The sequence below is a fragment of the Diabrotica virgifera genome, chromosome 2 (assembly GCF_917563875.1).
Source record: "Diabrotica virgifera virgifera chromosome 2, PGI_DIABVI_V3a".
In the NCBI taxonomy this organism is placed as follows: Eukaryota; Metazoa; Arthropoda; class Insecta; order Coleoptera; family Chrysomelidae; genus Diabrotica; species Diabrotica virgifera.
The window spans coordinates 171,474,233-171,491,364 of record NC_065444.1 but is presented as its reverse complement, the minus strand read 5'-3'; the positions used below and the strand labels follow the sequence as shown (position 1 = coordinate 171,491,364).

Here is a 17,132-nt window from a genome sequence, read left to right as displayed (position 1 = left end):
TGGTTTTGAATCGTCGTCATGGAAACCAATATCGTCGTCGTGGTAACCCATTATATTGAAAGTTTGGCTTTGACAACCTTGCCAAAGAATTAATTTGTATATTTTCACTTCTAAATAAAAATTGATATAACTCATTTTTTTGTGGCTTTTTTCCAAACGTACGGCCATAGAAAAAATATTGTTCCTAACTCATGCGGAAAGTGTCTTTCCCGCACTCGACTGCTTGCCCGAACTCCGCTATCGCGTCGTTCGGGTTAACGGCAGTCTCGTGCGTGAAAGTATCACTTTCCGCACTAGTTAGAAAAATAACTATTTCCACAATTAAAAATCTACGACCAAAAACCAAAGAGGTATGTTCCAAAGCTATCGATATAATATATATTTAAACGAATGTAGTCAAAAAATAATTTTACTACAAAAAGTTTTATTACAAAATTATTGTTTCTTTAATTTATTATAGGTATTAATTTGGGAAACATTTAAACTTGAACTTCTCATACACTTGATTACTTGTTTACTGTTCTCTCCGTGCACGACCATGGTGGGAGTACCCTGAAACGTTGCCAGCGTGAGTAGCGGCGAAATATGACAATATTGGAGATATTTTTGTAATGTCATTGCCATTATTTGTACATATAAGAAAATAAGAAATTTATCAAAGATGGTAAATAAATGTTGCGTAAGTATTTAATTGAGCTAATAATAACAAAATAGTAAGTGTGATTTCTATAGATCTCCAATAATGACATATAAATTAGAGAAAAGATTTAAACTAGGAGGAGTAAACTCAAAAGACAGATTCACGCCAAATAATGTCACTATAAAAATCACCAGATTCTTCTTTTTTGGTTGACCACAACGGTAATCCAGTAATCAGTATCGGACAACTTATAAGACTAATAACAATTCACTAAAGAGTTATAAAAACAATAGTTGCTTTATATAAATGCAGACTAAAAATCTAAAAATTACAGGAATAATTCAGAAAACATAAAAAATTGCCGATATAACTTAATAACGTATGAAATTTAAATGTAAATAGTGTCAAAATTTCATAATTTAGTGAAGTAAACTTACCTGCGGTTGGACCAATAATTACAAACAAGCATTACAGCGCGGTAAATTTGAATTACTCCTTCTAGTTTAAAAATATAAATATAAAATATAAATTGTGATGAATTTTTAGAAACCCAGTTCTTAATACTATATCCCTTTTATACATAAATTGGAAAATAATCGTTAAAAAACTAATTATTAATAATTTGCAACTTCACAATATGTATTTATCATACTCCAAAAATGTCAGGTGAAGGCGATAGGTGTCGCGTCAGTCATGCACGGAGCGAATATGGACTTATGAAATTTACCCATTGTTCTTTTATGATAAAGAGTTAGTTACTTCATTAAATGAAATGAAAATCCCTTAAAAGTAGCATGTAACGCTAACATAATGCAAAGTGAATAATATCATTGCCATAAAAATGTGATTTGTTGTTATAACAAACAATTGTCATTCAAATTCTGAAACTGTTCGGAGTACATAAATAGTTACAGTATCTCTTTTTATTTTAAATAAAGAACACATATACATACATGGTAGCTTATACAAGGTGTCCCAAAAGTAGCGGAACGGTCGAATATTTCTCGAAATAAACATCGGATAGAAAAACGGAAATTTAATATTTTTCAAAAATCTATCGAATGACACTAAACACGATCCCCCACTCTACCCCCTGAAGGTAGGGTGGGGGGTAACTTTAAAATCTTAAATGGAAACCTACATTTTTTTATTGCAGATTTAGATTCCTTACGTAAAAGTAAGTAACTTTTATTAAAGACATTTTTTCGAATTATGGATAGATGGCGCTATAATCGGTAAAAACGATTTATCGTCATACCATAAATAAATTACAGAAATGGTCTAATATCTCGAGATCTACACTTCCAAATGAAAAACCAAAAAACATGTTTTTAATATTTTTCAAAATCCTATCGAACGACCCCCTCCTATCGAATCCCTTCACTCCACACCCTGGAGGTGAGCGTGGGGGTAACTTTAAAATCTTAAATAGGAACCCCCATTTTTTATTGCAGATTTGGATTTCTCATAAAAAAATAAGTAACATTTATTCGAAACATTTTTTAGAATTGTTGATAGATGGCGCCATAATCGGAAAAATGCAATTTATTAGCGCCATCTATCAACAATTCTAAACAATGTCTTGAATAAATGTTACTTATTCTTTCATGAGGAATCCAAAATTGCAATAAAAAATGGTGGTTCCTGGTTCCTATTTAAGATTTTAAAGTTACCCCCACCCCCACCTCCATGGTGTGGAGTGGGGGGTCATGTTATAGGTTTTTGAAAAATATTACACACGTGTTCTTTGGTTTTTCATTTGAAAGTGTATTTCTCAAAATATTAGACCATTTCTATAAATTACCTATGGTATCACGATAAATCGTTTTCACCGATTAAAGCGCCATCTATCCGCAATTCGAAAAAATGTTTCGAATAAAAGTTGCTTACTTTTACATAAGGAATCCAAATCTGCAATAAAAAATGGGTATTTTCGTTTAAGATTTTAAAGTTACCCCACACCCCCCTCCAGGGGGTGGAGTGGGGAGTCGTGTTTAGTGTTATTCGATAGATTTTTGAAAAATATTGAAAACGTATTTTTCAGTTTTTCAATTCGATGTTCATTTCGCGAAATATTCGACAGTTCCGCTACTTTTGGGACACCCTATATGAAGAGTACAGGGGAAAAAACAAGGAATGTCACTTTTTCATGAATTTTGGCTTTTCTCGCCATGTGGTAGCAAAAACTGAGTACTATCGACTAACCTATCGATTCAGGACAATAACCAGAAAGATCAGTCTATATAAATTTCCTAAGAATTTGTATCCAGGCGAAGAACGATGATTGTCCATACGCTACCGAACAAAAACAAGGAATGTCAGCAGTTTTTTGAAGCATTATTAAATTAATAAGTTAATATGAATTAATATTATATTAAGATTATAGAATAAAAATTGCTAGAATTCTGCTAAGAATCTTCTTTTTTAGATACCGCAAGAATTAAACCTTTATTGGTTTTATCTCAATATGTATGTATAAAATGGGACATTCCTTGTTTTTCCCCTGTACTCTTCATATATGGCGATCCATTTGTTTGAGGCCACGCTATCATTTTTGATAAACTGAGTTAGCTATCTTATCTTCCCATCACACCATTTTAAAATATCTGAAACTTTTCAGATGGCTTATGCACAATATATGAAGCAAATAAATATATGGAACGCTTGAATGATTTCAGAAGCGGCTATACTTTGTCTTACGTTAAGAATAGAACGTTACGCTTAGGGAGATCAGTATTGCCAAACCTCTCGCGCATGGATGGATACTCGACTGCCGATATACGATTCATTCTAGTCAGTACGGCGTGCCATCGGCGCGCTTCTATGGTCCATAAGAAATATACGGGGCTATCTCCGCAATGTTCTATTTTTAACGTGAAACGCTCTATAGCAGAATTATGAAATTTTATAAGTCAGATTTTTATATGGTGTTTGTTGTCAGATATTCCGTTTTTCCTATTATTTCGTACCTGACTATTACTGTAAGTAATACTGACTATTTTTCACGTAATATTTTCTATATCGAAATGTAACCATTTCGAAGTTCTATTAGATTTTGTTTTTTTCGTTCTTTTAGTACGTTCTAGTACTGAGGAGACACTTAGGAGACGTACTGAGTGATATTCCAGCAGAGGAGAAAGTTATAATAGGAGGTGATTTCAATGCACATGTGGGCCAAGCCAAGACAGGATGTGAAACAATACATGGGGGATTAGGCCTTGGAACTAGAAATGAAGCTGGAGATGACATGCTTGAATTAACAACAGCATTGGATATGGCGATTGTTAACACATTCTTTAAAAAGAGAGAAACTCAACTTATTACCTACAAAAGTGGACAACATCACTCCCAAATAGACTACTGCATGATAATGAAAGAAGACATACGTGAATGCAAGGACTGTAAGGTAATAGTTAGTGAGACAGTAAGCCATAAGCCAACAACATAAGCTGCTTGTGGAGAAAGTATTTTGACAGTTTGTTAAATGAAGAATTTGACAGACAGCCTGTGGAGTTAACGGAGAATAACAAACGAGGAAGTGGCTCAAGCGCTTCAAAAAATAAAGAAAGGAAAAGCAGTCGGACCAGATGATATTCCTGGGGAAGTATGGAGAGCATTGGGAGAGACAGGAATAAGTTGGCTAGCAGGTCTATTTAATAGAATTACGGAAGTTGGACAAATGCCAGACGAATGGAGAAGCAGTATATTAGCACCTGTCTACAAAAACAAGGGAGACATACAACAATGTACAAACTACAGGGTTATAAAACTACTTAGCCACACCATGAAAATATGGTAGAGAGTAATTGATAGACGGATACGTGAAGAAACCAAAATATCCGATAATCAATTTGGCCTTATGCAGGGCAAATTAACAACAGATGCAATTTTCATTGTAAGGCAACTGATAGAAAAATACAGGAATAAAGAGACCAACGCTCATATGGTATTCATTGATCTTGAGAAAGCATATGATAGAGTTCCTCGAGAGATTCTGTGGTGGGCACTCAATAAGAAAGGAGTCCCTGGCGAGTATGTAAAGATTGTGAGAGATATGTATGAGAGAGTAACGACTAGTGTTAGGACAGGTGTGGGAGTTTTTTTTTTTTTTGAGTGAATTTGATGGCCTTGGCCGAGCCAATTAGCCAGACATTTTGTTATTTTAAAAACAAACAAATTTGATTTTTCAATCAGAGGAATTTGTTCTGTATTTCTAACTCTAAATACATAACAAACTAACATTATTATCTACAATTATTATCTAAATAATACTCTGTTTTGGTTGTTCATTTTTTTTTTGTAAATTTTTATTTATTTTTTTTTTGTATTTTTTTTGCATTTTTTTATATTGTTAATTTGTTTTTTTTATTAATTTTTTTATTGTTATTTTTTATAAATTGTTTTTTTTACTACGCTAAGACGTGAACCCGATTCATCCTCGCGGAGGTTTACATCTTCTTAGTTTTTTTTTTGCATTTTTTATTTTTTTTGTTTTTTTTGCATTTTAAATTTTTTTTTTCTTTCTTTTCTTTTTCTCTTTTTTTTTTGTTCTTTTCTTTTTTCAATTATAATATACAATAATTACTTAAATCTACAGGATTTAAAACAAAATAACAACAAAACAAACATGTTTGTTTTGTTTTAACAAACATGCCTGCTTTGTTTTAACAAAATTTCTTAAATACAGGGTAAATTTTATTGCTACAATCTATATTTACAATTTTTGATATGTTCGTAAATTGTTTTTAATATATCTTCAGAAAAAATCAAATTGTTCAGGTAGACGGGAAGTGGGTAAACTGATTGTAAAAAGCAATAGTTTTAAGTACCTAGGATCGGTATTACAGAGTAATGGAGAAATAGATTGAGATGCATGCAGTAGAATTAGGGCTGGATGGATGAAGTGGAAAGAAGCGAGTGGTGTGTTGTGTGACAGAAAAATTCCAATGAAGCTGAAGGGAAAATTCTATAAAACAGCCATAAGACCGGCTATGATGTACGGAACTGAATGTTGGGCAGTGAAAAAGAAAGAAGAACAATGATATGACCCAAAATAAAATTGTGTGGAGAAATACAATTAGGGAAACCGACCCCCCATAGGGACAAGGCAAAGAGAATGATGATTCGTACTTTCTAGTACTATTTAAATATTATCTCACTTCAGCAGCTTATCGAGGAAGAGTTCTATCCTGTTGCCACCGAACAACAGCTTTGGGAGTGTTGCTATTGTCTAAAATTTATACAAAATGAAATTTCTTAACTAAGGCATGAAAAATACTTATTTTGGTTGGAGCCAAACCGAGCTACTTTAGAATTAAATTGGTTGGTATCTATATTCTTTACAATGAAAAAGGGACCAATTATTTTATTGGCAATTATTCCAAACCATACGTTAATATCTACAATTATTCCGTTAATAACAAAAAGCTGCTCCGCAACAGAGTATGACATTATTAAAAAAAAAATGGATCCTTTCGATTGTAACATTGATGTATTATTGTGTCAGCAAACTCTGCAATATTTATAAAACATCTACATAATTTATAAATCCAGTGTAATAACCATAATGACATATGCATCAAAAACAAGACCCGATACAGCCACAACACAAAGACTACTGGAAACGGCAGAGATGAGAGTACTGAGAAGAACTACACGAAATACGCTGAGAGATCGAAAGAGGAGTGAAGACATTAGAAGACAATGTAACGTATAAATAGCGTATAAACGAATGGACAGTAAATAGAAAAAAAGAATGGAACAATCACATAACCAGAATGGGGGAGACACGTGTGGTCAAAATAGCACGGGATAAATCACCAATCGGTAGAAGTATCGGCCGACCGCGTAAAAGATGGAGTGACAATCTTCCACAGCGGTCTCAATCCGCCAATGAACAAGCAGAATTGCTTATAAAGAGGAAGAAGAAGAAATTCTACAAATCTGTCAAAATTATCATCTCAAACAATCTTGAACTAATTTTGCTTTGAATGGGTAAAACTTATTATTACCTAAAATTCTTAGACCAGATCTTTGTGAAATATGAAGTAATCTGTTGTTTAAATTTTTTTTAGCAATTCATTTACAGTAGAATCGTTGTATGAGATTTCGGTTACGATATAAAGCATTACAAGTTTCTTGCTAACGCCTCCGTTTATTACTAAGATATGTTCTTTTTCAGACATATGAGTCATTTTTTACTTTCAATAAATACTGAGAATAATAAAATATCTAAATAAAAAAATGAAAGCTCTGAAAAAACCCTAATACCATATGAAAATCGGCGTTACTGCCACAACATCTATGAAATAAATTTCAATATTATCTTATTAACCGTGTGTAATAATTCAGCTGTTCCATATATCTGCTTTACATTGTATGTTTACTTCCTAATGTTGCTCATTTGCTAAATCATTGCTATCTTGATCATGTCTTTACCTTCATCCTTATGCTGGGTCGGCTTATTTCTTATATTTTGTATATGTGTCCCTTATTCTATATTATGTTGTTAATTACAAAAATCTATCTCAAACATGTATTCAGAATATGAATATAAAAACTCTGACATCGACCTTTTAAATGATAGCTTATTTAAACATACCTGATTTACATCACCACGATCGTTTGATTCTTCATCGGCACTTATGTGAAAACGACGTTCAAATACTTCTCTTTGTTCTTCGGTTTCTCCACTGTGAATATCCTGATTGCTGAAAGAAAAATTTAGATAGAATTTTAAATTTTGCAAATAACAATTTCAACTAAACTGAAGAGTAAGACTAAACTGAACACAAACATTGAGCCCGTTATCAAGAAACCAAAAGGAACGTATGTACATACGTGATATATAAAATTAAAGGAAAGTAGCCAAAGAGGAACAAATTGGAAAACTGTTGCTCAGGATAGAGGCCGATGGAAGGAGTTGGGAGATTCCTATGTCCAAACGTGGACGATAGAAGGCTAAGAAGAAGAAGAAGAAGCAGAAGAAGAAGAAGAAGATCCAAAGAGGAAAATTATTATTAATGAGTAGAAACAAAAAGACTAAAAAAAAAACAATAGAAAAGCTAACAGACAACACGTCAAGCTAAAACGATGTTTGTCCGGGACAATAACACCCGGATAACATCATCCGCAAATGCCAAAACTTGGTGTCTTTTTTGATATAGGAGTGCTTCTCTATTGATTTTTGCTTCTCGCATTATTTTTTCTATGCATAAGTTAAAGAATAATGATGACAAAGGATCCGTACTCCTTCGTTTATGATAAATGTGTCTGATGATTCAACAATATTCAACAAATCATTCAACGATACAACAATGTCATCGCATAGTAAACGCCATCAGTCACTTGAAATAAACAGTACTGCACAGCGGCCTTCATAGACATCAGTCAGGCTTTTGACAAAGTCTGGCATCCAGGCAAAATAAAAAGAATTCTCCCTGCAAGTTACTACAACCTACTGAAAGCCTACCTACACAAACGACAGTTTAAAGTAAATTTAAAGAAGTATCGGAACATAAGCCTATTCACTCTGGCGTACCACAGGGGAGCATACTAAGACCATTATTGTACATACTCTATACATATGACTTACCTACAAATGATAAAACAACCATTGGGACTTCGCAGACGACACTGCTATTTTTGCCAAGCATGACGATCCTATTGCAGCAACCCATAATCTCCAAGATCATCTAAACTCGCTTGAAATATGGCTGAAGAAGTGGAAGTTTAAGGCAAACGAAACAAAATCATCCCATATAACATTCACTCTCCGGACAGGAACCTACCCACCAGTAACTATCAATAAAATAAGAATACCACAAAGTAATCAAGTCAAATATCTATGGCTTCACTTTTACAGCAAACTCAACTGAAAACACCATATAACAAAGAAAAGAACACAACTTGACCTAAAAACCAAAGACCTTTACTAGCTCATAGGAAGAAAATCCCACCTTTCAATAGAAAACAAATTGCTAAAATATAAAGCAGTCAAAAAGCCAATCTGGACTTACGGCATTGAACTGTGAGGCTGTGCTAGCAAATCCAATACCGTGATTCCCCAGAGAGCACAATCCAAGATACTTCGAGCAACAGTTAATGCACCATAGTATGTATCAAACCAAACTCTACACACTGACCTAAAAATGCCATATTATGTAAACTAAGTCATTCGAGAAAACAACAGAAAACACCACAACAAACTAGAAGACCACCCTAATACATTGCTGCATCCACTACTGCAACCTGTCCACAATAGAAGACACAGAAGAAGCTGGCCATCCGACCTAAGAGGAAACTGAGGAAACATCTATGGATCTTTACCTCTCCACGCCACCACACGTACAATAATTAATTTACTTTATTACAACCAACAAATTGACTTATATATGTATTATATCTGATTGTTAATAAAGGGAGAAAAGAAAAAGAAAAAAAAACAGTTTGACTTTGACTGTTCTGTTAAAAGTAAACAAAGCATGTTTTGTTGATACGTTAGCAGGTGGCGCTAGGAGCAAACATAATTGTTATTATGTTTGAATTTATTGAATTATTTTAAATCATTAATAAAATGTAAATTTAAGTATTACATACTCGTAGAATAAATAATAAGATGTTTAAGATTAAAATTTAAGTATATTTGGAAAAGAATTTGTTAACAACTACGGTTAAAACGGTTGCAGTTAAATTTTAAACAGGCTTTACACACAGGCTTTAAACATGGACACTAGATCATTTGGGAGATAATGCAACAAAGGTGACCATTTATAAAGCTTAACGTGTATTCGAGAAACATTGCATTCAACTTCATACATTTAATTTATACATAACTGTGAAAAACTCCTGATACAAGAATAAAAAACCGCTAAACGCCGTAAAAATGAGTGGCACATACAATATTCCAGCTACAAATGATCTGATATGAATATTACCTGGCGCGAAAATGTATTTTCATTTTGATGCAAAACAAAATTCTAGTTTTACTTTAAAAGAGTTTTCCATAATATTTGCTAAATTTGAAGTAAACGCGCCACAAAAGAGTTTCAAAATTCAAACTGTATCAATGTTACTCTTTTGTGGCGCGTTTGCTTCAAATTTAGCAAATATTACGGAAAAATCTTTTAAAACTAGAATTTTGTTTTGCATCAAAATGAAAATACATTTTCGCGCCACGTAATATTCATATCAGATCTTTTGTAGCTGGAATATTGTATGCGCCACTCATTTTTACGGCGTTTAGCGGTTTTTTATTCTTGTTAAAAAATATACACATAATTCTCAATGACCACCTTGAGACAAACAGCTCTCCCCTCCTTAACTTATTTAGTTAGACTACAAAGTGTAGACGCATAATTAAATCACATCACTTGAAAAACTTCACACTTCGACACTCTGCCGAAACAGCTGTAGTGACATTATCTTGTAATACATTTTGTGCAAGTATTGGAAACAAAAGTTTTCAGTGTTTTATTTTTAGAATCACATAGGTGAATAACTATATTTTCTTTGAATTATTTTCACAACGCTCGACCCAGACTGCAGGGTTATGCCTGGTACACAGACGTGTTTAAACTGAAGAAGGTCCTGGTGCAGGAGTTTTCATTAGTGGTGGAAATTTAAACATTTCTATTCAACTAGGAAAATATACCTCTCTATTTCCGGCAGACTTCTGCAATCTTGTACTGTGCAAGAGAAATTCACATGAGGATAGCGACATTGACATGACGGGGGGTCTCAAAAGCCCTAAGCTGAACTCTGGCCTAGTGTGGGAATACCGAGAGCAGCTCGATACATTGGCGGAACATAACAGTGTTACACTGGTAAGGGTTCCAGACATGCTGGACTACATGGCAATGAAAGAGCTGATGAACTTGCCAGAAGAGGAAACATATACCCAGGTAATCTCACTGAGGAAATATATCCAGACAAGCATATTGAACGGGCATGTGCTAATAGGGCTGAAGTACTGCTGAAACAAGCTGGTATAATCTCAAAGTCATAACAGATTTCCTTACTGGACATGTGCCAGTCAAGGAACACCTGGATACAATGGAACTGTTTCTGAAGACAAGCTGCACACTCTGTAGCAGAGGGCTGGAAACAGTTAACTATATCTAACTAGACTACACCAGAAAATGCATAAAAAAGATCTGAAATTAATCTTTCCACCACCAGATAGTTAAAGAAGTGTAGAGGCATAATTAAATCACATCACCTGAGAAACGTCACTTCGGCACTCTGCCGAAACAGCTGTAGCGACATTAATTAATAATACATTTTGTGCAAGTATTGAAAACAAAAGTTTTCAGTATTGTTAGAATAAAAAGTATTGTTAGAATTACGTATAAGGTAAATAGCGTTATTTTCTTTGAATTATTTTACTTAAAACAATCGTTATACCTCAATGTTGGTCTCTCCCACTGAGTAGTTCTTGCTATATGATTGACATAATACGTTCGTCCATTGGCATCTTGTCTTTCTTCCCAACCAGATGGCAACGGACTTGGCTGCGAGTCTGTCGTTGGAGTGATGTATAAGGGCTGCAAAGAATAATAAAGTATTGAGTTAGTAAATCATCTTTAGTAAGAAAATCCATCGGTCGAGCAAGGTTTATCATAACTTAAAAATAATAGTAATAAAATTAACTAGTTAACATTTTTATGCGAAGTTTTTTACGATTTTCGAAATGGATACAGAATAGTATACACATAAACTTGTTTTATAGAATTCACCGTACTTTGTATAGGGTGGCCGAAAGATCCCTTTACATTAATAATAATGTTTCAACACCGCGCCAATGTTTGTTGCCGTTACGGTGCATGAACCGCAATGGACAGATCAGGGAACTGCTGACACTGTTTATTGTCAACAAGATGGCGCTCCACCCCATTTTACTCTCACTGTTGGCAACCGCATGAATGAAATCTTCCCGGACCGATGGATTCTCCTTCTTCTTCATGTGCCTTGTCGCCTTGTCCGTTGCGGACGTTGGCTATCATCATAGCAATAGGGAACTTGCATAAAATTTTAAATTCGAAAAAAATGATATAAATCACAACAGAACATAATTTAGAACCTGTATCAAAGATAAAAAAGTTTTGTTTGTCTTTCGTTTGGCCCCTAAAGACGACTAAAAATTCAACTTATACCAGCCACCCCAAAACGCGTCGTGACGTCACGGGGTTGTTTACATTCTACACCAATTATATACAGTCGGAAAAATGAAAGAATACCCATGAACGATCACATCAATCACTTATTTTGTATTTGCTGTCATTTTCTATAAATGACAAATGTTTGTTATAAAAAAAGACAGCAAATACAAAATAAGTGATTGATGTGATGATTCATGGGTATTCTTTCATTTTTCCGACTGTATATAATTTTAAATTAGACATTATAAACGTCAGTAAAAAATACAGTTATGTGACGTTAAAAGTGTTTTTGATCGTTTGAACTATTCATAGAAAATTTGTACTTTTACAAAATGGTTTTATTTTCAATAGTAAACCTTCTTTCCTTTCCTTCAAAAACTGTATCAAACTCCAATCTCAACAAACTGGTATACAGTGAGCACGTAAAGGTTGGAATAAATTCATTTTCTCGAGAATGGACGATTTTGGAAAAAATTCCCGAAACAGGTCAATTTTTATTTTTAAATTACGACTTTTTGGCATATATATCATACTAGTGAGGTCACCCATCTGGGCGTGATGACGTCATCGATGATTTTTTTAAATGAGAATTGGCGTCTTGTGATAGCTCATTTGAAAGGTAATTCAATTCTCTATTCAGTAATATAAACATTAACATAATTATTTATACAGGGTGTCCAAAAAAATTTTTTTGGATTAAAGTTATTGACATAAAAAGAAGAATGTATGTAATTTATTTATTTCAAAATACATTTTACGGCTGTCAGAAAACAGAAAAAAATGTATATTTGAAAAATAATCATTGCTTTTCGCTTAAATTAAATGTTCAAATTGTCACTAGGCTGCTGGGTAGCTGCTTTAATATTGAATTTAAGCAAAAAAGCAATATTTATTTGCCAAAAACACATTTTTTCCTGTTTTCTGATAGTAGTAAAATGTATTTTAAATTAAATAAATTACACACATTCTTCTTTTTATGTCAATAAATTTAATTAAAAAAAATTTTTTTGGACACCCTGTATAAATATTTATGTTAATGTTTATATTACTGAATGAAGAATTAAATTACCTTTCAAATGAGCTATCACACGACCCCTATTCTCATTTAAAAAAATCATCGATGACGTCACTAGTATGATATATATGCCAAAAAGTCGTAATTTAAAAATAAAAATTGACCTGTTTCGGGATTTTTTTCCAAAATCGTCCGTTCTTGAGAAAATGAATTTATTCCAACCTTTACGTACTCACTGTATATTATTACAACGACATACGATAAATGTCATTAGAATATAAATATTTTTCCTTTATTCCCCGACGACGAGCTGGGCAAATACCCAAGTAGGTGGAGACCAATAAACTAAACAACAAGAAGAAGAATATACGTAAATATAACCATAAACGGAACCACATAGTTAAACTCTGTGACGTCACGGGTAGTTTGAACTATTTTAAGATAAAGAAGACTTTACGCCGCCAATTTCTCAGTGATAAATTTACAACTCGAATTCTGTCCAAAAAATGTAAATACCTTTAAGCTATCAGTTTTAGACCTCACTCATAGGTACTGGAGAACTAAAAAATCTATATCTTTGGTAGAAAGTTATCTAAGTACGGTAAAGTACAGTGAAGTTATCTATAAAAGCCAAATTCCGCCTTACTACAGTGCAATGACAAAAACATTATTTTCTAACAAGGTTAAAACATGTTATTTAAACTCACATTTACCGCCAAATATGTTTGATATACTTATTAGAGAAAAATGGTCAAATTTTCAGTACATATTTACCGATGGGTCAAAAGACGCAAATGGAACGGGCTGTGCAGTATTCCACGAAAATAAAAATTACCATCATCAATATAGCCTACCTATTGAATGCTCAATATACACAGCAGAAATTATAGCAGTAATGTTTGCTGTTCAGTATGTACTACTGAATCCAACTAGCAATTATGTTATATTTACTGACAGTAAAAGCGTGGTGGACAGATTAAGTAACATTCAAACAGTCAAACACATAAACCACATTGAATTGAATATACTTAAAACTCTGTTCGAAATTACACAATTAGGAGTAAATGTAACAATTGCTTGGATTAAGGGTCATTCGGGAATAAAATAGTTGACAATTTTGCTAAATCAGCTTATGTGATCGGAGAAAAAATAAACAAAAATTTAATTCCAGCTTCAGATATTGATACTTTTAGCAGACAAAAACTTAAAAATAATTGGCAATTGCATTACAGAGAATGTAATACTGGCTCAAATTTTGCTCATTGTAACCTTAGGATATTCTCAAAAAGATGGTTTTACACAGAATATAACAGACATTTTATAAAGACCATTAATCGGCTGAGAGCCAATCATGCTCTTACGCCATATTACATGCATAGAATCGGCTTGTCAGATACTCCCAATTGTACTTGTGGCAAAATCGGAGATCTAACACATGTCATATTAGAATGTCATTTAAACATAAATAACATAAACGACCTTTATAAGGAATTAAAAGATTTAAAATGTTTTTTCCCAATAAACCTTAATACTTTAATATTTACAAATGATATGGAAATTCTTCATCTCATTTATAAACATTAAATTATGTAAATACAAGTTGTAAATTTAATATAATAGGCACAATTTGTTAATGTGGTTTGAAAAAATTAAAAAAAAAATTATATATAAAAAAAACACATAATAAAATAATAACAAAAAAATAATAAATAAAAAAAAGAAAAAAAAAATAGAAACAAAAATAAAAAAAGAATAAAAAAAAGAAGTAAAAAAAAAGTGTTTCGCACAAATTAAAATATATATTAAAAAAACAGTAAAATATTAAAAAAAAACAAAATAAAAAAAAGCTACACAATGTACCAATGTATCTATAAAAATAATATTGTAGAATGTACTTATGTTTATAAGAAATTTATGACTATGAATCTGCAATCAATCACAAACAGGTCTGGCTAATTGGCTCTGCCAAAGCCATTTTTCAAAAAAAAAAAGAAGACTTTAAAGTACTTCTTAGTTATTATGAGTTTTTGAAGCGTGAAATTTTGGAAATCTCATTTTTATACAAAACTGATCATTATTATGTAATAAAAAAATGTGCAAGTTCCCTATTTCAATTTTGTTTGCGGCTGAATAACTCGATCGATGTTAGTCCAAACCATTGGCGTAAGTTTTGAAGCCATGAGTGTTTCCCTCTTACGGATCCGCGTTTACTCTCTATTTTACCCATATATTATCAGTTGCAGTATACCATTTTCCCGATGGATTGGACGAGGATTTCCAAAATGTTCTGTACCAAGTACCAATGCCTTGGCCTTCAAGAAGTCCAGATTTGACAACGCCAGAAAATGCACTGTGGGGTTTCATTAAAGAGGAGAGGTTGGAAAACGCAGATATGTTTCGAATGAGGACTTGCGAAGCAGATTTCGTCAAGTTTTTACGTCATTTACTTCGTACATGAGACAGATAAACATATGAATATGGCGTCGTATCAAGTTGTTTTGCGACAATGGAGGTGTGCATACCGATGTTTTGGATAAATAAATAATTAATGAATAACTCACAAACAAAATTGTGTTATTGTTTTTTCCCTGTGTAGTATAACAAAAACAATTCATGACTGTAAAGGGACTTTCTCGCCACCCCGTGGGATAGTTATAGGATTCACCATGCTTTGCTGGATTTCCAAATTTAATCGTCGCTCGGAAAATTCTGTCTGTCGTAACAGTTCATTTTGCTTGTAAAAGGAAACATAGGTAATAGGTGCTACACATGAACTAATATAGCAAGATAATAATGTGACTCTTTGTGATATTGGGAAATACCTGTCCAATTTCCTAAATGTAATGGTGCATGAATGATGTAGATTATTCGAGAAACTTTTATATAGGAGTGAGTTTTATGTATGGAACGCCTCAATTATCTTGGAAACGGATTGTACGATTTTTATAGGTTTTAGTGAGTAAGAGTCGTGTGATGCGGCCGATATTATGGTGGTATTTGTATTGTTGTCAGATCTTCCGTTTTTCTGGAAATCTAATGAACTCTCTTGTTTCAAATGGGACAACTTGTATATTTTTTGCGTTTTGAAGGCCTTAAGAAATACTGATTATTTCATGTAATATTCCCTATACATGAGTGAAGCAATTTCGGAATTATTGCTACATTTATTAAGAAAAAATTATTAAAAATATTTTAGGTTCTTTGGATCATTGGGAACAAAAAGGATCTTTTGTCATTTTTCTCTAAAGTTTGTCGTTTTCCAGTTATAAATAATTAAAAACTAAAAAATAAACGAAAAATGACTATTTTTAAGGCCCAAAAACACAATTAAAAAATATAATTTTTAAAATTACAAAGTGCCTAAATTCAAGCTCACATTTTGTTCTATATAGAATGCCTATCTGCAAACAAATATGCATTGTTGATCCGCTCTATGCACGAAGACGACCAACCTGTTAGATAGAGACTCATACTTATTTATTTATCGTATGGCACTTGACACATTTACATTTACATATATTTTGTATAAAACATAATACAAAGGTTTACAAACGGACATCTAGCTCATTTATATAGTCTAGGGACTCTTGAGTCGCCATTAGAAAATCCTCTAAACTGCCATGATATGATTTTGTGAGACACTATTCTGTGATGTGACAAATGGTTTGTGGTTGTCCGCAGTCACAGAGTGGGGATGGTCGTTTACCCCATTTGGGCATCATGTAATCACATCTGCCGTATTGGGTTCTGATTCGGTTCAGCATAGTCCATGTGTTGCGTGGTAAGTCAAAACTTGGAGGTTTTTGTGTGATGCAGGGTAAGCTGCTATTTTGTTGTTTCATCCATTCTTGAGTCCATATGCTCGTTAAATTGAACTCATTTTCCACAGTAATCTTTACCGTTGGCAGCATCTATATCTTGATGGATTGGCAGGCTTTCGTTATCAATTATCTTTCTGTACTCACTAGTGAGTGAGTGTATGCGTCGTGGAATGTGGCTCAGTAGTGTGAGCCATTGCGTAGGGGTGGATTTGATAATGCCAGCAATCATTCTCATTGTATTGTTCAATTGGGCATCTACTTTTTATATATGTGGGCTGTTAAGCCAGACTGAAGAGCAATACTCCGCGGTTGAGAAGCTAAGACCAAGACCAAAAGAGTTACCCCAAGGTACTTTGGTATTTTATTGTAGGTGAGTGTGGTGTTTTATTGTAGGCGCTTGTGTTATTTTCGAATTGGATGTTGAGTATTCTTCCTGCAAGCTTGTCATTTAGGTGAAAACTTAAAATCTCTGTTTTCGTAGCGTTTGGTTGGAGCCT

The 17,132-nt window shown here is 33.2% G+C and overlaps 1 protein-coding gene across 3 annotated transcripts in view; it reads right to left on the bottom strand.

The window, feature by feature from the left end:
• The window catches only part of LOC114332529 (E3 ubiquitin-protein ligase Nedd-4), a 209,835-nt gene that overhangs the window by 80,328 nt on the left and 112,375 nt on the right, over positions 1-17,132 (bottom strand). For all 3 annotated transcript variants that reach the window (XM_028282340.2, XM_028282342.2, XM_028282341.2), the window contains exons 7-8: positions 11,045-11,184; positions 7,242-7,350 (exon numbers count right to left, since the gene is read on the bottom strand). In XM_028282340.2, the coding sequence (XP_028138141.2) occupies positions 7,242-7,350; positions 11,045-11,184 (249 nt within the window). The remainder of the gene's footprint in view (positions 1-7,241; positions 7,351-11,044; positions 11,185-17,132) is intronic.